This window comes from Mixophyes fleayi, chromosome 1 (genome assembly GCF_038048845.1).
Source record: "Mixophyes fleayi isolate aMixFle1 chromosome 1, aMixFle1.hap1, whole genome shotgun sequence".
Taxonomy (NCBI): domain Eukaryota; kingdom Metazoa; phylum Chordata; class Amphibia; order Anura; family Limnodynastidae; genus Mixophyes; species Mixophyes fleayi.
Genome location: NC_134402.1, coordinates 336,093,288 through 336,114,933, shown reverse-complemented (window position 1 = coordinate 336,114,933; position 21,646 = coordinate 336,093,288). Strand labels below are relative to the sequence as shown.

Sequence of the window (21,646 nt, the reverse complement as noted above, 5' to 3'; positions counted from 1 at the left end):
GTATGGTAGACATGCTGCAGTACATTAGAGTAAATAAAACATTCATAGTCTGTCAGTTGAGTGATCTTTTTTCAATAGGCAGTAACAGAAGTAATATGATATGGACCATCTTAACATTTAAATATGCTGCATTGTTAGCAATTCCATCCTTTCATGAATCCAGTATGTCAGATAAAGAAACATATGGTGAGAGTTTAAATTTACATGATACTGTATAACTTACATTGAATAAATATCAAAGTATAATGGAGCTCATTATTTTAACAACTCTAGAGCTTGTATTGTCCTACTTTTAAATTTGGCGCAAGAACTTTAATTTCCTGCACCAAGTTGTGAATGGCGTATGGGGGTTTGGCAAAATATGGATGTGGCTTATGAATGGGGCCACAGCGCACGGTTTATGAAAGGTAAGTAGCAATTGAGGCAAAAGTAGCTACACCAGGTCAGTTTTGGTAGGGAAAAAGCACAAGTTGCTGTCCAGTGGCCGTTTATAAATGTAGGATGTTTTTACCCAAATTCCTGCTCCTTTGTTTTTGCACAAATTCTCTGTGCAAATATTTAGTGTTTTTGTTCAACATATGTACACCAATTAATGAAATTTCACCTTTGTGTAAACAGACCTTACAAATATTCAATCTATGCAGCACTCGTACACTACAGTTTGCCTCATCTCACCTGCTATATATAATGGGTATGTTGTGCTGCTGGGTATTGGTAAGGTCAAGGGGTTGGTTTTAAAAGAGATACATAGGGGACCCGAGAGGTTCTCTTTAAACATGCCATCATTTTAGACTGTAAAGTTAAATGTTTGGCCTCAAGCCACATTGCCTTCCCGAAGGTATACTGACTGCAGCTTTTACGAACAGACAACTAGGGCAAAGGCCTCGTCTTAGGCAGCACAATCCTAGAGGCAGCAAAGGCTGGATTCTCTGCTTGTCTCATGCCCCTACCATTACTCTCGTCACTTCTCCAGCTCTGAATCGTGCTGATTGCAGCAAGTGACCCCCCCAGGTTGACACGAGTCTTCGGTGGTCTTCCCTGCAATCATTGTATAGGGATATTGGACAGTGAGAGGAGAAGGGATAGTAGAGGCTGAGGAAGTCTCTGCACTCTAGTAGTGACAGGAGTGGGAACAGCAGTAGTACAAATACCACCTCGGGTAGCTGAGCAGAACTTCTTTGCTATTGATGCATATTCAATACCTATGCAGCATTTCAAAGTGAGCTAAATTGTCTAATATATGTAACCACTGTAATCAGAACTGAGCATTGATTAAGGCTGGGTGCACACTACAGTGTTTTCGGTGAATTATCGGGCCAATCACACGATAAATGACTTCAGCCCAATGTCTCATTAGTGTGTATACTTCGAGGATGGACGATAGTCGATCCAAAGCACAGATCATCATTTTAATTTGTTTAGCAGAACTATAAACTTCATTCGGCTATGGAACGACATCCTTCCAATGCTGCAGTGTGTATGCACTTAGTATCAGGATCTCCATAGAGTTTACAGAATCCTGATCTTTTCAGCCGATGGTTATGACAGATTGACAGATGAAGAGCATAGATCGGAGGATAAATCTTGTAAAACATGTATAGTGTGTACACATGAATCTGCATGTTGATTGCGAGTTGTTGTTTTTTTTTTTTTCCTGTCGTTTTTTAAAATCGTTGTAGATAACACATTGGTCGGAAAATTCTGTAGTGTGTACCCTGCCTAAGTGACACAATATAGTTTTCAGTTTTGTTTTCATAAATAAGACCCTTAGTTCTACTTTGTAAACAACATTAAAGTGTTAATGGAAAATTGTTTTCCTTCATGTAGTATTTTTAGTGCTTAAAGGGGCCGTCCACCCATCTCTGTGTGTAGAATAGAATGCTTATATGTTGTTCTATTGAATCACAATGAACAGTTTTAAACCCTGCTATAAACTGCAGCAGAAACCTTCAAATGTTCCCTGCGTGCCTATACATGGGAAAACCAGGCTGCATCTGCTGTTTCATTGCTGGCAGGTGTGTTTGTGTTTATCCCATGTGTACATCAGGTTACATTTAGCCGTGCCCCAGCTTTCACACCTGCAGCCCTATCCATCTCCACTAAGCTTTATTTGCACATCTATTGCTTTGGACTCACAATTGCTTTGGACACACAAGTACGAATAGGCAGCTGTGAATGCGTGGGATGTGTGCTTTGGGGTGATGAGCTCTAGTTGGTTATGGTGTCTGTAGAAGGTGACTGCAGTGTGAGCACTGGCTGTTGTGGGGAACAGAGGAGAATGTCCTCATTGTCCAGCCCTGACAGAGCTCTCTGTGTCTCAGCCTGGCATTTCTACAACCACTCAGTGGTGGAAACCCCTGCCTGTATAACACACAAATAGCACTGAGACTGCAAACCAGTTATTAAAATGCCTTTGGCCTGTGTTAGGAGTTCAGAGACAGGATTGGGTGGTGCTTTTGTCTGTGAATGGCAGACTCAGCCTGAATAAGTGGGTGGAAGCGAGAGCCTGTGTCATCTCACTATTTTACAAAACCTTTTGCTAACAACTATGTTGTCCATCACACATGCTTGTAAACGATATTCCCTTTAAAGTGCTAAATATTGAAGATGTTCACATGCTTATATCTGTGGGATCCATTTGTAATACACATTGCATGTACCAGAATTTAAACTGCCTGCCCAGTGGAGGCAGCAATTTTGTGGGATGAGACAGTATTCATGGTAATTCATAGATTAGTGAAGCAAGGGTGCCTCAGTGATGTCACTAGTTCCTAGTGAATTGATAGGCTGTATATTTACTTAGTCCAGTTTGTGTAGAGCACAGGTACACTTTAAAATATATTCCAGCATAGGCTGTTGGTTCCACAAATTGCAGCAGTTGTTGGGTTAGCCACATTATGTCAGTCAGATATTCCAAACTAGTCTGGCTAGTCCTTATTAATTAATTCTGGAAATCTGGTGTTGCAGCTTTAGTATAACTTCTAAAAGACAATTCTGTAATGTTGGTAGTCTGTAAATATAGAGGTGCAGCTTGCTCATGCTGTTTAAGTTGACATGTGGTTTTACTGGTTCTAGCATTTATTAGCAGGACTTGTTTTTGCTTGTTTACAAAGGTCTTGAAACTCTAATTTGACATGATTGCGGCACTACAGTGTGTGACAGACATGTGACTATTTATGACCATGGTTTGATTTGCTAGACAACTTTTTTGCTGGAGAGGAGCCTTGTCCACAAGGGTGTTATGTTCATGTTCTCTAATTTAATTCCATGTACATTTGAAACTTGAGTGTCTGAAAAATACATGGATATGTTTTCGTAGGAGACACTAGGTGGCTGTATATGCATACCTAATACTTTGCTTTTCATTGTGTTTGTTTTGGGGGTTTTTTGTACGTGGAGTTTGTCTTAATCACTGCAGTTTCCTCACAAATGAAGGTCAAAGTTTGGTATAAGATTTGATGCATGTTTATAGTGTAAAAAACTTAGTTCAGTGAGTCCCAGGAAGAAGTTTGTGGTGGTCTAGTTGGCTCTATAGACTGCATTGTCAGCTGTGTACAGGACCAAATCAGCCTCTGAATCTGCTGCTATTCATGTAGAGGCACTGAAGTGTTTTGTCTGTATAATAAAAGTAAGAAAGCATACTTTGATAAGATTAAGAAAAATAAGACTTAAAAATGTATTAAATCCATATTAAGTGGTCACAGCTACAAACTTTTGACTTTTCCTCCTTTTTTAAAGTCATATAGAATATATGAGGCTTTCCAAACACATTGAAAACACTTTGTCCAAAGTACAAATGCGATGAAATGCTGTCTAATCACATTACAAATTGGTTGTAACGGTATGCTAAACACATGTTTGAGTGCTTCTTGTTAATGTGCCACTGAAGTCTTACAAAGCATACACTGTGTGTGTGTGTGTGTGTGTGTGTGTGTGTGTATATGCTTGTTCCTGCAAAGTTCTGTTACACTAGAATGTATGTTACATTTTCTCTAGTCTGAATGTTTAAAGAAGGAAGGAAAAGGCTGGCCTGTAGAGACAGTGTGCATTCTACGGGTGGTTCCTTTTTATGTGCCTTTGTTACCTGGCTTCTGACTATTTGGTGATTTATTTTCAATGAATAGACACACAATTCAAATGAGTCATGTGAGAAATTCAAAGTAAGGCCTGTAGCACATTTGGCAATCTGTAAATTGAAATCCCTGAGATCTTCCTGTGGAAGAAGGTAAATTAGATGAGGTTCCTCTATACTCTGCATCCAGTTTAAGTAAAAGCCATGTAAGGCTGTATACTGCTTATTATTATTGTGCCCTGTGAGTCTTTCCTGACTATTTGTCAGAGCTTGTCTGCTTATCCTCACAGGTTTCACAATGCATGCTTTACATTATCCGGCTGCTAAAGTAACATGTTACTGTGAGTTCCTTCAGCTTGCTAGCAGTACTTTTCATAAAGATTTCATATTTGTTTTGTGTTTTCCTCATATCAAGGCAACAAGCTCACATCAATCTAGTAGTAATGCAGTGATGCAATGTCCACAATATAAAAGGATTTCATTTTAAAGTGAATTAATATTGGTACTGGATATTTGTAGTATGTGGTTGTACTGAATGTTGCCTTTCTTCATTCTGCAGGGCATATTCCTTGGTGGATTCCAGTCAAGTTTCCACGTTCCTAATCTCAATCCTTCTCATAGTCTATGGCAGCTTCAGGTAAGTGCGTGAAGATATTAAGTTTATTTCTTACCGATTTGCAGTAGAGAGAGCTTGTATATTTACCTAAAAATACAGCGTTATTACTAAAATAAATTCCGGATTTAATAATAAATACTAAAACAAAATGCTCCTGTTCACAAAGGCATTTAATATGAATAAATTTCAATATATTCTAATTATTAAGTCTTTAAAAGTACAAACAATATGAGTATTTGAGCTGCAAAGCACTTGTCACATGGGAGAAATACGCTATGTAAGTGTTTTAGGGGCATATTTAACAAATCACGGTAGTGCACTATTGTGCACTTACCGTGGAATTAAAGTCCCGATGTGCCCTCCGCAAATTTATTAAAGGTGCATCGCAGCAGATATCATGGATATCTGCTGCTTTGCACTCCTGATCGTTTTTGCGAGCAGTCACCATTCAACAGAATGGTGACTGCTCCTGGCCGCAATCTAACAAGTCCCGTAAAAAAAAAAATTTCGGGAACTTTTCTTGATAATGTACGTCAGCTGAAGCTGGTGTACATTATCAGAATTGAAGAAATCCACTGCTGTCAGCTCTGCTCCGAAGAGCAGAGCTGGACAGTGCATGTGTGGAGGGATCACATGATCCCTCCCTGTCACTCAGCGCGCTCTCTCTGCAACGATAGTTGCAGAGACAGAGTGGGGATTTTGTGCGCATGTGCACTGCACATGCGCAATTGAAGGAAGAAGAGGAACGAAGAGGAGATCCCGAGACAGCGCATCCGAAGAGGGGGGGTAAGTGTGATTTTTTCCATCACAGAAACAGCAGTTTTTCGGAACTGCTGTTTCTGTGTTCCCTTTTTAATAAATTTGAGAAATAGTTCAATCCTTATCCTTGCGATAAGGATTGATAACTATTTCTCACTTTTGCCGATTAATGATAAATGTGCCCCTTAGAAGCTGTTTTAGAAGACTATGTCTGCAATCTAATTCCATAGTCTTGCCTAAATGCAGTAATTTTGTGTAAGACCTGTATGAAGTGATGGGTATTCCCTGGACACTGGCCAGCTTTAATCCGTTGTTTAGTGACAGTTCTTATGAACTTCATTTAGAGGTGCATTTCATACCACACTGTGTTTGCAGCAGTTTGCAAGGATTCACTCATTAGAACTTTGTGCATTTGGGGAGCCATGCTTTTTCTACTGTCTATCTCGGTAGGTGGGGCACATTCAATTCTGCACAAGGTGGCGCAATGTGTTTCCGGAGTAGGCCGTGGAGACAGTTGGCGTTCTTACTAAATTCTCTGATCATTTTCCCTAGAGTCCCATCGGGATGTGAGGGAAAATAAGCGGAGATTTCTGTACTGTATTAGCCAGTAAGGTGCGCAGCCATTAATCATGGCGATGTCCGGAGGCACCTCACGGCTAATTGAATCTGTCCTGTGACTTCCCTCTTGCCTCCATTTCACATTAACTTATGCCCCTGTCGCGTGTAACGTTGTTTGCACTTACACCAGTGAAGAGCCTCTGCCTCTAACAGATAAGCTTATTCCTCTCCTACTCTAATGCTGTAACTGACTTCATGCTGTTTTATCCACATTCACCTTAAAAACAATGTACAGCATTTGATTATGTAAAATTCTATACATACAAACTCAATATCTGTGCCTGTCTTAAGGCTATGGTTAAATTATTTTATTTTTTTGCGTCTTAAAATTTGAACTGTTCATGTCATGTAATTGTATTTCTTAGATGTGAAATCATCTGTTGCCATTGCCAATCCACCACTAATAATTATTCTTCCATCTTATGTGTGTATGATGTGGAGAGGTGTCAACTAAAAATATTTTTGAAGCCTTGTATAACATCTTGATTTATTATATTAGCAGATCAGAAAATGTTATTCTGCTACAACATAAATAAGCATTGTTCGTAGTATGTCATATACTACAGCCGAGTTTTGTAGCGGAACCAGGATCCATTTGGTGTGGTTAGTTGTTTGTTGTGTCTGATAGTTGTTGTTTTTTTTTTTTTTTTTGTCCCCTTTCTCTTTAGGTCTCTTAATATGGACTTTGAAAATCAAGACAAGGAGAAGGACAGTAGTAATTCTCAAGGAGCATTTAGTGGAAACAGCACTAATAATAGTAAGAAATAACTTGGTCAATATATGCCTGTTACCCGCCACTTGTTTGTACCTAAACCAATGTGGATTACCTTTAGGTTTGTGTTTTATTTTATTGCTTTGACATCACAAAGCAAATATCTGTGCTTGGAACCATGGGAAAAAGCCAGGATTTACATTTTTTTCCTTGACTGGAACAAGTGACTTCACACTGAAAGGGCTGTTGGCCTAGGGTTTCTAGAAATGCTGGTCTCCCATTTAGGCTTACCAACTTGTAAAAAAATAAATAAATTACAAGCCCTTCTATAACACAATGTATTGATGAACAGTATTTTTACTAAACCATTGTTATGTTACACTAAAACTTCTCTAGCAGTAAAAGAAACAATAGCATTTAGAGAGAATCGGGGGCAGGAAGAAGTCTTTACAAGCTAGCAGTTTCTCACTCTTTTTTGTTTGCTTTGTTGTGAGGAAATTTAATTAAAAAAACAAAAAAAAACCACAAGGTGTGAATTTGGCAATTGCTAGGTCCTGTGTCATATGACACTTGCTCCTGTAGCATTCTAAGCTTAGAGGCAACCAATTAGAAGGACTTTGCTCATCTCTCCCACAGCACCCCTTATGTGCTCTGACAAGCTGGGCTGTCTGTGTATCCAGCTGCTTTTATACTCGAGTGGTCAGTTCAGTTAAAAAACTTGTTTGTATGGATGTGTGTAAAATAAAGATAATCACCATTTATTTATATAGCGCCACTGATTCCGCAGCACTGTACAGAGAACTCACTCACATCAGTCCCTGCCCCATTGGAGCTTACAGTCTAAATTCCCTAACATACACAGAGAGAGAGAGACATTCCAAGATTATAGAAATGTCATATCGCATTACAGGCCTGTACGCATTTCTCCAAAAGTCTTTGTTATAGAATGCTGTGCATAAGGACCCAGTTCTAATGGATCCTGTATTATGCACTGAAAATGGGCTTGTCCTGGTTGGATGGGAATCTGGAGGTCATACTCTGGTTGCCAGAGTGTGTTTTTGTTACACTGTTTACTTGAACTCCAATCAGCACTAGACATACCCAAGAAGCCAAAGATGTTGGTGCATGTATTATAAACCTTCCTCTTGACACCCAGTTATTTTCTCCAGAAGGCTAAGTAAGGGGATTTGCTTAGCCTTATAAAGAACATACAGACCTCTACAATGTAAGGACTTTGTAATAGTCTTCTACCATCTGGTCCTTTATTGAATGTGGACATTTATTATAAAACTCTGTAGGCTGTAATGCAGGGCTGGACAAATCTCAGGAGCCATGTAGCCAATTCACTTATAAAATGACTTCCTAACTTTTGGGAGTTCTATCTGTTGCGGAATATGTATACACATCTTCCGTTACCATCTTGCTGGCTTCCAGATTTGGCAGACTGACTCCTGGCAGTCTACATAATTACACTCCTTTTTATAATGCCTGGAAAATTGTTGCAGCTGGGGGGGATGTTTTTACCAAACATTGGGGGTTCTGGACTTCGATGTTCTACCTGGGGTGGGTTAGGATTGCAAATTAGTTTTTGGCTGGAGTTCCTATTTAAACAGCATGCAGTCTGTTGATGGTTGATCCCGGTTTTTACCTAGCATGCAATTTTCAGTATTTTTGTTGCAAGTTTGAAAAGTAGCTTTGGTCATTATAGGAGAGGTTTAATGTATTGGCAGTAACTGAGTCATACTATGTTACCTACCTTGCTATTATGTGCAACATTTGCACTAAACTTTAGAAACTAGACACTTTCATAGTCTAACTTGTGCGCTAAAGATTAGAGATGCTGATTGGTTGCTTGTTCAGTGCAATTATTGCACCTAAATAGTGTTTGTAATGAGCCCTAGTAACTTGGTGCCCCTGAATAAAGACCTCCTTTACAGACCGAGATAGTGATGAGCAGAAGGAATGGTTAGAGTAACAAAGACTCTCTTCTGCAGGTATCCAGACTATTGACTCCACTCAGGCTTTGTTCCTTCCCATTGGAGCCTCAGTGTCTCTACTGGTCATGTTTTTCTTCTTTGACTCTGTTCAGGTGGTGTTCACTATTTGCACTGCAGGTGAGTACTGTTCTGTCACTGCAATAATGGCTGAGACTGAGTTTGTAGGAAACTAATGTTCATTTTCTTTTTCAGTACTTGCAACAATAGCATTTGCATTTCTCTTGCTTCCCATGTGCCAGTATTTAACCAGACCCTGCTCTCAGAATAAGTGAGTATATGCACTCTTCATCTGCTTATACTTGGATTATACGTTCCTGTGTTTCGCAGAACTAAATCTGTAGAGATACCTTGTAGTTTACTTCACAATCAGTCCTTTAAAGAAACAAGTTTTGTTTTTTTTAAATAAAAATAAGAAAATGCAGTATGTTTATTAATATTTTGTGAAATAGACAGGACTGAAACAACAAACAAATTTGCCCCAACATTTTGAAAATTAAGATTTAATAATCAAATCTGCTCACTACTTATCCTCTTTCGGCGGGTGGGGGGAGACCAATGTCTCCCATCACCTTTTATTTTTTTCCCCACAAGGTGATATGCAATGACAACATTGCTTAGCAGAGCTTTTATTGTTAAGAATGCTATTTGTTTTTTTTGTTTTTAGGTTGATTCAGTCATTTAAGCCTCACATATACGTCACTGTGTCTTTGTGTCTGCCCTGATTTGATGGCTTGTTGCAAGCCTTTTTTTCTTTTTTTGGGGGTGTGAGATGTCTTTCCAAAGAATGGTCTGAGATTTTCCTATGTCTTTTTTTTCAGGATCTCTTTTGGATGTTGTGGTCGTTTTACACTTGCAGAGCTGCTATCCTTTTCTCTCTCTGTATTGCTAGTTCTTATCTGGGTGCTCACTGGCCATTGGCTGCTCATGGATGGTGAGTTGACATTTAGAGCCTTGCCTGGTCTCACTTGAAGGGACATTACAGGTCACCAATGAATTCTGTGACCACAGAAAAGCACAAGGCTACAAGACAGGGCACTTTATGTACAGGTCATAAAAGGCCCAGGTGTCTTGTAATTGTATCCCACAGTTGTGGCTCTTAATCCTGATTGACCGTATAGTTATAAACAGTCATCATGTTACTATGTACAGCACATTATAACTGTATTAACATGTGGTATATATTCTTGGTTATGGTGTTTTGTTCAGTGTGCAAAGCAGTCATTTGTTTAACACACATGTTGACAGTGTTGTATTGAAGAAACTGAAAGTATTAAGTATGGTTTGTCCTTTTCCAGCCCTTGCCATGGGACTCTGTGTAGCGATGATTGCCTTTGTGCGCCTACCCAGCCTGAAGGTGTCCTGTCTCCTGCTCTCAGGGCTGCTCATATATGATGTCTTCTGGGTAAGCAGAAGTGTACCAGTTCTCTGAAAGTTACCTGAAGTGTGTGTGCTTTCTGTGCACACCACATTGTCAGCCTATTGAAACAAACAAAACGGCTCTAATATAGAACTATAGCTTCTATAAGTTAAGTGGCCACATCACACACATTTTATTATGGGATTAGAACTTTGTTTCAAGAGTAATGACCCCTAATGATACAGCCAAATGTAAGGTCTTAAAGATTGCAACTTACTGTCATTAAATAAGTAAATTTGACTTCTAGAAAGGAACACCTTTTTTTTGGTAATGAAAGTGACTGCTGAAGGCTTTGTTGGAAAACAAATAATAAAAAAAAATATAAAAAAAGGGAAAATTATATTTGTTTATATCTATATATATTTTGCCATATTTTGGACTTCCATAAGCAACAAAGATAAACAAAAGATGCAATATTACTGGAGAAAAAAGTAATTGTTGCATTCTAAAGAAAAACAAAACAAGAAAAAAATTCTTGTGTTACCAGCATCATTGATTTTTATGGAGTGTTAGTCTTCATGTGTGTATGTTTTATGCTTTTCTTGCCCTTCACTCATAAAACAAATATGTCCTGATGCCTTGGTGTTTTTTGTTCTGACTTCTCTCGTTTTGTCTCCAGGTGTTCTTTTCCGCCTACATATTTAATAGCAACGTTATGGTGAAAGTGGCAACCCAGCCTGCTGACAATCCTTTGGACGTTTTGTCCAGGAAGCTTCACCTTGGACCTAATGTTGGAAGAGATGTACCTAGGCTGTCACTGCCAGGGAAACTAGTGTTCCCCAGGTAAGGGAAAATTCTGGTTCTACATGCAGTAGGTGAGAAAGCTACAGTCCCTTCCTATTGAAAAGTTTATACAGTGGCTATATAATGTAATCATTCCCATTTGGCATTTTTATTTAATTTTTGAAACTACAGAATTAAATCTATTTTAAATTCTTATCACTGATCAGCACAATTCTCCTTGTACTGGTGCTGCCAATCACTGTCTGTGTGTCAACTGCACACCAAATGGTCTTGAGTTGTAGGGTAAGAAGAAACTTATGCTGCTTGTAGCTAAAGTACCTCTTTGCTGGTTTCTTTGGCTGAATCCTCCCTGAACATTTACTGCCCGTCAGGAATGCTGGGCAGCTGAGCTGTCAAAGTGCTGACTAATCCAGCTCTTGGCTGTCCTGCATCAAAGTGTACATGCACTGACAGATCTTTCTGCACCTAATGAGAAGTGCATTTATTGGCTCAGTCACTCCTTAGATCTGTTCCAATGGCATACGTGCATCCTTGCCTAACCATAACATTTTAAATTAACTGTAGGGAAATGGAATGACTGTTCACTCAGCTGTTCGTGCATCTAGTGCCTGACCAAACTTCTAGGACTTTGTTACTGGGGTCTAACGCTATTTCGGAGTCTGGTTTGGAACCTGGAGGTTGGCACTAGATCCTGGGGATTGCAGCTGGAGCTGTGCTTACAGTATTTGGCTGCCTTGGTTTATTAGCACCTTTCTGGTTAGGCGGAGAGGACTACCGGAGCTGCCGCTCTCAATGTGAGTTTGGACTTGAAGAGCTGCAGCCAAACACCCCTTTCTGGGTCGCTGCAATTGTCTCCACACACTGCCAGATAAATAAACACCCACAGTCCTAAAACATACTGGTAGGTTAATGTTAGAGAATTTATACTGTAAGGTCCCCTGGGGTAGAGATTGATGTGTATCATTAAAACATTCTATGAAAAGTGGTGTAATGTGTTAGAGGCTTGGGTTTGACATTACAGGTCATATTGTGTTGATCAGTTGTAAGAAGTCTTATTAAAACATAATGTTTCTATAAGGAATCAAAATCTGAAAAAGGTGAAGTGGGCAATATTTACCACAATCCAAAGGAGGAAAAAAAGAATAGTGACCTAAATAAGCACTCCAGGTACATATAAGTGGTGAATTAATACATATTATTTTTATTGGTATACATTAAAAAATGGTACATACAGATATACCACACTAATAAAAAAGCGAAATATAAAAAAAGAGATTGTAGTGTTGAGAAATATAGAGTTTAAAAATTGAAAGTTGACCCAGTGGTGGAGCCGATCGGAATTTATAGTATTTCCTAGAGGAAAGTCACTGATATAAGATCTTTTTGTGGGAATATGCAGCACAGATTAGTCCATAAGTGTCAAAATAGAGTAGCAGAGATTGACCGTGTTCTGCCTAATGACAGCGTATCGCTTGTATAGCTCTCAATATTTAGTATTGTATATAGTATAACTGATACATGGCAGAGTTAGCCCAATACATCCTCCACATATAGAGACTGTATTGGATTATCATGTATCTTAGCTAATATTGGAGATTCATAAAGCACAAGCCCTAATTATTGTGTCACAAAGTAGCCAAAAATCTAATGGCTGATTATCATTTGTGTACACCTATTTAGGCTGATAAATGGTGTTTCTAGGAGTAGTTAGATAACTCATATTTAATAGATAATCTCTATGCCAATGGTTTCCTCATTAAGGCACTAGGTTGCTAATAATATGGTATTTTATTAGTCTGCTGTGTTAGATTGGCAAGTATAATAACGCTGATAGAGTGTTTATCAAGAAATCTAGCTTAGATATATTCTGCCTAGCAACAGCGTGTCGCCTGTATAGCTCTCAACAATTGGTTTTATGTATAGTATGGGCTATAGATGGCAGTATTTGCCTGAAGTATTTCCCACGTACAGAGATTGTAATAGTCTCTATACCATTAGTCTTCTAATCAGAACGCTAAGTCGCTAATAGTATGTTCCCTTACGCTAATGCATAAATCTACTGTACTGGTCAGCGAGTCTAATAGCGCTAATGAAATATTTGTAAAAGAATCTGTATATCAGTTGTGAATCTGTGTTAGCGGCAGGACGCCGCGGTCGGCTCCGCCTACTTCCGGGTCTGACGTCACCCCGACGTGCGTTTCGCTATTGCTTAATCATGGAATTGGGCAATATGTAAGGATTTGTATCGCAGACAGTTAAGTTAATGCTGGATTGTATGCAGTTCCACAGGCAGTCATTTCTCCATGCTCGGAATAGGGGACATTGTGATGCCGGGCCTGCTTCTGTGCTTTGTTCTACGTTACGATAATTACAAAAAACAGGCAACCACTGATGCGTGTGGTGCACAAGGGACCGCCAATATTTCTGGACGTATGCAGAGGGTCTCCTACTTTCATTGCACACTTATTGGGTACTTTGTGGGTGAGTATGCCAGCATCAGATTGTCATTGTTATGCGAACCATTTTGTTTGTGCACATTCTTGTTTTTTAAATGTAAGTGTAGTTTCTTAAACAGGGGGTGAAACACATTGTCATGTTCACAGCCATTGTGTGCCAGGTGTCAAACTTGGATCAGATAGAATAAAATGTTAACATATCTGTCCTCTGTACTGATCAAATGCATTATTAATGCTGTTCTAGCTAATTCAAGCTGTACTCTGTAGAAACTGAATATTAGTTCTACATATTGCAAACCTATCATGTCCATTGCTATGGTTTTTAACTGGGTTGAGTCATACTTGCACACAACTTTTAAACGAAAGCACATCCCAAGCAATAGCAGCCATGGGACACCTAGAGAATCACCTGATATGGTGGGGAAGTTACAATGAGGGTTTGGTCAGAAAATCCAAGAAGCAGAGACTATAAATATATGTAAATTTGTCTATATATAATATATATAATATATGTATATAAATGTGTCAATTTCTAATAAAAATGTTTAACACATACAATAACATTTTTAGATGTTTAGGCATAGTCCAGTAGTTGGGGCGCACCTCCAATTGTCAGCATTAGTGAAAAGCAGAAAAATACTTGCTTCTAATGGCGGATAGTATTTTGTTGTTGGAAGACCTTTATCAAGGTCTGAGGGAATTTAAGGGGGGTCTAGTATTTATAATGAAGTGAGTGAAAATGTTAGAGCATGATACACGGGTAGTGGAGTGAGACGACTCATCAGGACTTATTGTTTGGCCGTCCTCTTCATCTCCCAATACCTCCATGTTGCTCCCTTATGGTTCAATGATCATACAGGACTAAGCAATCTCTCATTGACCTTGAATCCAGTATTCTGTGCATCCCCTAATATATTTGTGTGTGGACTTTACCTCTGCCAATTAATTGACTTTAGATCCTCTCCAAAGCAGGAGAGATTTCACACAGCACTGTTAAGAACAGCTGACTGTGGGTTCCACCAATTCATTTAGAACTGCTGTGGCAGAGATCTGAACAGCACTGACGGTGATTAGCAGAGGTCCAGACTAAGTGCTATTCCCTCAAACTTTATGGGTGACGGGGTAGTTAAAATCAATGTTAAAGTTAAATAGTTTAAAGGCCATCATAGGACACTGATAAAGGAACACTAGCTTGCAATCAGCAACATAACATGCGTAAATATGAAGCCTTAGTTTAAAGACATGGCAACCGTGTATATATATTTTATATAGATTGCATGTCTTTCTCTTGGAAATGTATATAATGTGTGTGTAATATATGTATCTATATAACTGTCTATATCCTGTTGGAACAACATGACTTTGGTGAAGGGCCTTCTACAAATTGTATTAACTTTACTTGTATTACTTAACAGGACTGTTAACAGCAACAGTGGCCTCACGCATTCACAGAGCTGCCCAGCCTGCTTTGCTCTATTTGGTTCCCTTTACTTTATTACCACTTCTCACTATGGCCTACTTAAAGGTATGTTATGTTCCGCCTTTTCATTATTAGTATATCTTGCCTGAAACACTGCGTTTAGGGAGGTATTCCTAAAAGGAAAAGAAAATATATAAATTTTGCCTTTACCTGTCTGTAGGATAGCTCTTGTGCCACATATTATTGCTTTTTTTTTATCTTTCCATGTCTTACAGTAATAAAATAACATTGTGCTTTGGCTACCGTTACAATAGCACACACTATTACCCCCCTATGTGTAGTATCATATAAATATATTTTTTATTTTTATTTTTGCATCGCGTGCAATGTTTGTTCATTAATAATTTTCAAGGGGTTTGTATTATCTTTCTATGTTTACTCCTTTTTATGATTTTTTTTTTCATCTCATGCTGTCCAACATGCTACAATGCCAAAAATCAACACAATCCTATGAAATAACCTAACCACAGTGGTAATCCACTTTTTTTTTTTTTTTTTTTTTTTTTTTTTTTTTTATACCGTGCTCTGGCATTTTAGACCAAACAAGTTTTAAGGTCATTCCTTTTCTTATAAAGTAGACACTACTACACAGTGCTAACTCTAATCTCTCACAGGGTGATCTTCGCCGAATGTGGTCCGAACCCTTCCACACCAAGGCCACCAGCTCCCGCTTCCTTGAGGTATGATGGGAACAGAAGAAACAAAGCCAAACGTGACAGCATTTCTTCTTTGGCTTTTGCTACTCTGGATAAACTCGGTGTGTAATGGACACAGCTACAACTGAAGGACCTCATATGAACTGATTTTGTGTAAAATAAACATTTCTAGAGAGCCCTCCACGTGAGATCCTAAACCTTGAAACATGCTCTCAACAGAACTCTGTTCCAGTTGGAATACCAGAGTATGGACTAACTATAAGCAATTTGGGAGTCAACGGAATCATATGGAGTGTAAAACCTGGAATCCTTCAAGGTCTGGCCTGCTTGCCACTCTATATACCATGTGACTTAGAGGCCTCTGAGCTAAAGACTATTACAGCTCCTTGAAACCTGTGGGACCAGACCCTATGGGGAGCAGTGCAGCCCTCTTACCAGCTCTCCTTCTTGTTCTTGTTTTTTAGTTAAATATCTTCTGTGGTGTGAAGTGACTTTTTAGATCTCAGCCAGTGTGTGAGTTACTCGCAGTATATACATAGTCTGTCGTATTTAATTCCATTTCACCCCCATTTCATGTTGCAGAGGGCAAGTCTGAGATATATATTTTCTATGGATAGTTTAAATATTCACAGAATAAGGCCAGAGCAGGTCAGGCCTGGCCTGCTGTGTTCTGTCGCATGTCCTGCACTTTCATCTTTGGCTTTATATGACTAATCCATCCCAGCAAAGTGAAGCCTCCGTTCCAATCCAGTGTATTGTGTGCTCGTTCTGACGTACTCATGGGCTGTTTTAGTGACTGTATTTGGTTCTGATCAATGTAGTGACCTTAGGGCAGATGAAATGTTCCAGAATCTTTTTGTTTTCATTTGTGCGCAGCCTTTTTAGCGGTACCCTCGGACTCTTGCATGTCAAACTTGCTGCGCTCATTGCTCCCTCCATCTTAATAATGTTACCTTCCTGTAAATACATATTTTCTTTTTCTATTTTTTTGTATTAGTATTTTCATTTATCAGCCGTATTTCTGAACCTCTCGTGGGGGGGGGGGTGGGAAACTAAACAAAAACTCTGAATATGGTGCTGTACGTACTTTTTCTCCCCTTGTAGCCTGCTGCCCTATTGTCCTCTGTAGCAGGTGACTGTTGCTCTGGTGTCACTTTCTTTCTCCAGCATGGGAAAGGTTAACTGCTGCTATTATGCTGACCTGGAGAGTTGAAACCTGCATTTATGGTAAGTAAAATAAGGTTTCTGAACTTGGTCAAAAGGGTTTATAGTAATTCACGAATACATTAGAGTAATCCACTGTTAGGTAGAATTTCAAATTTGAATAGTGAGGAAATGAAAAACCTACCTTGATGTCTTTATTTAGTGCATCAGCAGACCTAGGAAACTTACACAGAAAAATCAACAGGACTGCTGAAAAGAACAAACTGGTCCATGCAGTCTCCAATTATGCTGCCTTGTACATGCTTCACACATAGTTACACAATGTCCTAGGCACCAAGCAATGAATATATTCACTAAATGGTAAATATGTTTGTTACAGTGCTCTCTTTACACCATGCAGTGTAACTGGTGAAAGGTGAACTTTAGATATTGAAACAAAGGGTAGAGAGCCATGCTCAACAAAGCCTATGACCGGTGCTGTCCATGCAGTCTGTCCCTTACTATTATCTTTTTGACCCAATCTCAGTAGCTGTTTAGTCACTGAATGCAGGCTCTGGTGTTTGTGGGGAAAATGTAGCAGCAGTTATATTTTACAGGCATTTATTCAGAAATGCTAATTTAGTATTTTTTTGTTTGCATTACTTCAAACTTTTTGCTTTTAATTGTCCTAAAAGCCAGGCCTGGGTGGGGCCACTGTGGTCTCGACTGGACAACACTTGCTGTAAAATATATTTGGGGATTTTGTTTCACTTCATGTTATGGTTGTCCTGTACCTTTTCCATTTTTACGTTATTAAATCCATGGACTAGCCTCCGGGCACATGTAATAAAAAATACCACCCTTTCTGTAGAAATGGGTTGATGCGTCATTAATGGTTTCGGGTTGTCTGTGTCTAGTCCCACTGCTGTAACTGGCTCAGATCTTGCATACTGTTCTAGTGCTGTCTGACCACAAAGGCCTGCAGTATTGTAAAATATAATGCATCATCTATGTATAGTTGGCAACCATTGGGGAAAATGGGGTTATAAAATGATGCCCCTCATTAAGGCCTTTTATGATACAGGTGATTATTCATAGCCATTGTACAGAAGGCTGGTAGTTTGATGCAACAAGATGTTTCTTAGGAGCACACTGGGTATGCCAGCAGAGAAGATGCTAATATTTTCTGTGCAGCTAGGGCTATTAACTTAATGCTTGCATTTAAAAACATAGAAGAAACTAAACAGGGTGTAATATCTATATAGAAAATTGGCTGCAGTAAGCACATTTCTACTATTCAATTGCAGGCTCAAGATTAATACTCCTGTGCTCTAAAAAAAATATCTCTCCTGAGGTAGCTGCAGGATATTCAGCTGTTGATACCACTGCTCTAAATAAATTGCTACAGATATGTTAACTAACCACAATGGGTTAGTGAAAGGGGGTTGGCAGTTACAAATACATTAAAGCAGTGTTTCCAAAACCCAGTCCTCCAGCAGCCCTAATGGTGTGTTCCAGGTCATCTGTGGATCTCTTACAATGTGTCTGTCGGTAATTACTTCACCTGTGCTCCAGCAAAGATCAGAGGATTTTTGACTTGCTATAAAATCTATTTTTATCTTAATCTATTTGGAGAAGACTGTTCTACCTTTACTTATAGAGGGTGCTGTGCTTGGGAGTGAGGCACAAATTCTACTAAAACTTGTTTGGCCTCTACTCCTCCCCTCTATTGTAAGTCCTCGTGTTTTAAACAAGGTCCATAGGATAGGACTGAACTAATCAAACGATTATAAAACTGTAAACCAGTGTGAAGAATAAAAGGGGTGCGAATGCAGTGTCCCTTCAAATGGATTAAGAGAAATGGATTTTATGATTGGAACAAAACCCTATTTGGGGGGACATTATTCTACCTGGGAACATTCCAAAGATGCCCCTAGGGGAGGCTACGCTCAGACACTGATGTGAGATTTACCAAATTCTACAGGTTTAATGTCTTTGGAAACAAAGACACCAGCTTTGGACAAATGTGTGGACGGAGGTCCAGGTTGCTGCCTGACTCAATCATTCAATTAAATTTCCATACTGCTGTGGTTAGGAGGTGCTCATGATCTAGTAGAGCGGTTTGTAATGTAATCTGGAACATGAGTTCGCTCTGAGATATAAGCCTGTTGGATTGTAGCTCTGACAATTTTTGGTTTTGTTGCCATCAATCCTCTTTTGTGTGTGACATAAAGAAAAAGGAGGCCCTCTGTTCCACACAAGGATGACTATATGTCTAAATAAATCTTCAGAAGTGATGAACCTCAAAACCTGTTGCATGTGGTTAGAGCTTTGGACAGTAGATCTTGCAAGGAAAACATCTTATTTCAAATAAAAATTCGACACCACTCTTGGCTGGAAAACGGGTGTGCAGAACAGCCGTCATGAAATGCAAGAACCAGTGACCTGTAAAACAGGTCAGCCATTTCAGATGCTACTCGCTAAAACAATGTCCAGTAGATAGGAAAGCTCTCAGGTTAGGAATTTTTAAGATCAACAGAGGATTGAACAATGGCTGAAAGGACAAAGTTTCTACTGAACTACTGACTAAACAGGGTGGTTGAGAGTGAAGAGCCCCGTTGGGGGGATGGGAGATAGAAATGAATTTTCTTTGGTAGAAGATAGATGAGACATTTTAAGTAAGTTTCCTTGCAGTCCACTGTCCTGGCCATCCTGTAAGGACAAGAGGAGTTAGGCAGGTGTGAAAGGTAAGAAGTTCACACTTCATCTTCTGTGTAGGTTTTTAACCTCTGTTGTAATTCTTAAAGGATGCCAGTTACCTGTCCTTGATCATGGTCTGAATTACCTCTTGTGTGATCCCCTTAGATCAAAGAATCATGGCCTCAATTACCATGCCATTAAAGCCAGTCGAGCTGCCTTGGTGAAAAACAGGCTCTGACTTAGCAGATCTCCTAGAGGTAGCCTTAACAGTGCTTGGATTGACATGCTTAGAATGTCCGCATACCATGATAATCTTGGTCTCATGATACCAGGATTGCAGGGATATCCTCTATTGGCCTTCTTTTTATTAGGGATGTGCACCAGCCACTTTTGGTGTCTCGTGTTTTGGATTCGGATTTGCTTGAGGTTTTGGGTTCGGATTTGTTTCGCAAAACACCTGACGAAAGGTTTTTGTTCGGATTTAAGGTTTTGGATTCGGATTTATTTTGAAAAAAACATAAGTGCTAAAAACCAGTTTTGTGTTTTGTTTTTTTTCACTCCTACGCTATTATTAACCTCAATAACATTCAATAACAATCATTTCCACTAATTTCCAGTCTATTCTGAACACCTCACAATATTGTTTTTAGGCCAAAAGGTTGCACCGAGGTAGCTTGAGCACATAATGCCAAAAAAAGAGGTACAAGATGGAATTGTTCTTATTTTTTCTGATATGATCATGAGACCAAATTAAACTGTGGAACACAATCTCGGAAAAAGAAAGAACATATATCCAACCTAAGAACATTTATACATCGCATAACGGTGAAATAGAAATGTAAGGTGTTAAGGCAGAGTCTGTTCCCAATATAGAATTGGCAATAAGAGTACAGTGACTAAAAGCAATGGCTAAATAATGTCTACAGTCTTGTAATAGGTTTCCGAGTATTGGTTTTGTTTAGCCATTATGTCCAGTCACTCTACTTTCTAATTACTCCGTCACCACAGCAGTGTACATTGACAATAGGAGCAGTACTCAACCATATCTTAAAGAAAGGGGAGAGAGCGTGCATGCACAGCTGATGCTGTCTCTGTTAAGCTGTTCTGTATATCATATACTCCAGTTAATATAAAGGTATAAAATAGGTAACATGCAGGAATGGAACTTTGGTATCTAGATTGCACACTGTTCACTTACATTGAACTATGTAACAAATAGACTAGCCTAGGAGATGGGCCCTATGCAGGTACTAGAGATGTAAAAGTCCACCACAGAGGTACTACACTGGGGAAATGCACCTGCACCTGCTAGCCCAGTCCAGACATAATCCCCTAGCCATGTCTGTCCCCTAGTGTAGTGTGAGACTTACTGTTAGGATGCCACCTCTTCCCAGCCACTGGAGGTCTTCTGCTTTTCCTTGATGGAATAACCAGCAGCCCAGGTGGATCACTGCACACCCCATCTGAGCCTTGGACTGGGGATTTGAAGACTGCTGCTGGAATGTGGTCCAATGAGTATACAGTTCATCACTTTTGCCAAGGGGTTCCATGTGATACCTTACCTCCTGTAAGCCATTGAAATTAGTGGCAGAAGCAACAGGAAGCGCTTAACTAGAGTGTTCAGGTCCTGCATGACAGCCTGCTGTACATGTGCAATGGCTATCTTGAAATGGACTCGAGTGCCAGAATGGCTTATACCTGGCACCGGATGAGTTAACACCATCCCTAGGCACCGTGTATAGAAGACCAATGTTTAAATGTATTTAGTGAAATAAAAGTGTATGTTAATGTGTGCACTGTGCCAGGTACACCCGCTGGGGAATGTATAATTTGTATATTTTAGTAAAAAATGTATGTATGTAGGTGCTGCAGCGCCAGTAGCGAACCAGCGTACAGCACTAGACGCCACAAGTGTAAGTGTGTATAATGTGTAATACTTTTTGTTTCAGTGGCTGCCAGAGGGACTTCTACACCAGCCTCCTGGAGGTAAATGTATCGTTCTCTGATTTCTGCAAGTCACTGGAAATCAGCGACTTTGCAGTGGAAAAAAAAGCAGCGATGGTTTGTAAAGACAAACACTGCTTTAAATTTTCACTGCAAAGTTGCTGATTTCCAGCAACTTGCAGAATACAGAAAATTATACATTTACCCCCTGGAATGAAATAGATTCAAGAAGCTAATTCACTAGAGCTTCAGCTAGCGACAGGGTTGTGACTGTTCTCCCCTGGTACTGGTTTCAGCCAGAAGGGAGAGCCAGACTTCGTTACAGGGTCCCT

The 21,646-nt window shown here is 39.5% G+C and overlaps 1 protein-coding gene across 1 annotated transcript in view; it reads left to right on the top strand.

Moving 5' to 3' along the window:
• Window positions 1-17,544, top strand: part of SPPL3 (signal peptide peptidase like 3) — a 47,990-nt gene extending 30,446 nt beyond the window's left edge. The window contains exons 2-11 of the mRNA XM_075215119.1: window positions 4,632-4,709; window positions 6,734-6,822; window positions 8,772-8,891; window positions 8,967-9,042; window positions 9,593-9,705; window positions 10,070-10,176; window positions 10,811-10,974; window positions 13,217-13,416; window positions 14,807-14,916; window positions 15,486-17,544. Of these exons, the coding sequence (XP_075071220.1) occupies window positions 4,632-4,709; window positions 6,734-6,822; window positions 8,772-8,891; window positions 8,967-9,042; window positions 9,593-9,705; window positions 10,070-10,176; window positions 10,811-10,974; window positions 13,217-13,416; window positions 14,807-14,916; window positions 15,486-15,557 (1,129 nt within the window). The 3' untranslated portion in view covers window positions 15,558-17,544. The remainder of the gene's footprint in view (window positions 1-4,631; window positions 4,710-6,733; window positions 6,823-8,771; window positions 8,892-8,966; window positions 9,043-9,592; window positions 9,706-10,069; window positions 10,177-10,810; window positions 10,975-13,216; window positions 13,417-14,806; window positions 14,917-15,485) is intronic.
• The last annotated feature ends 4,102 nt before the right edge of the window (window positions 17,545-21,646 follow it).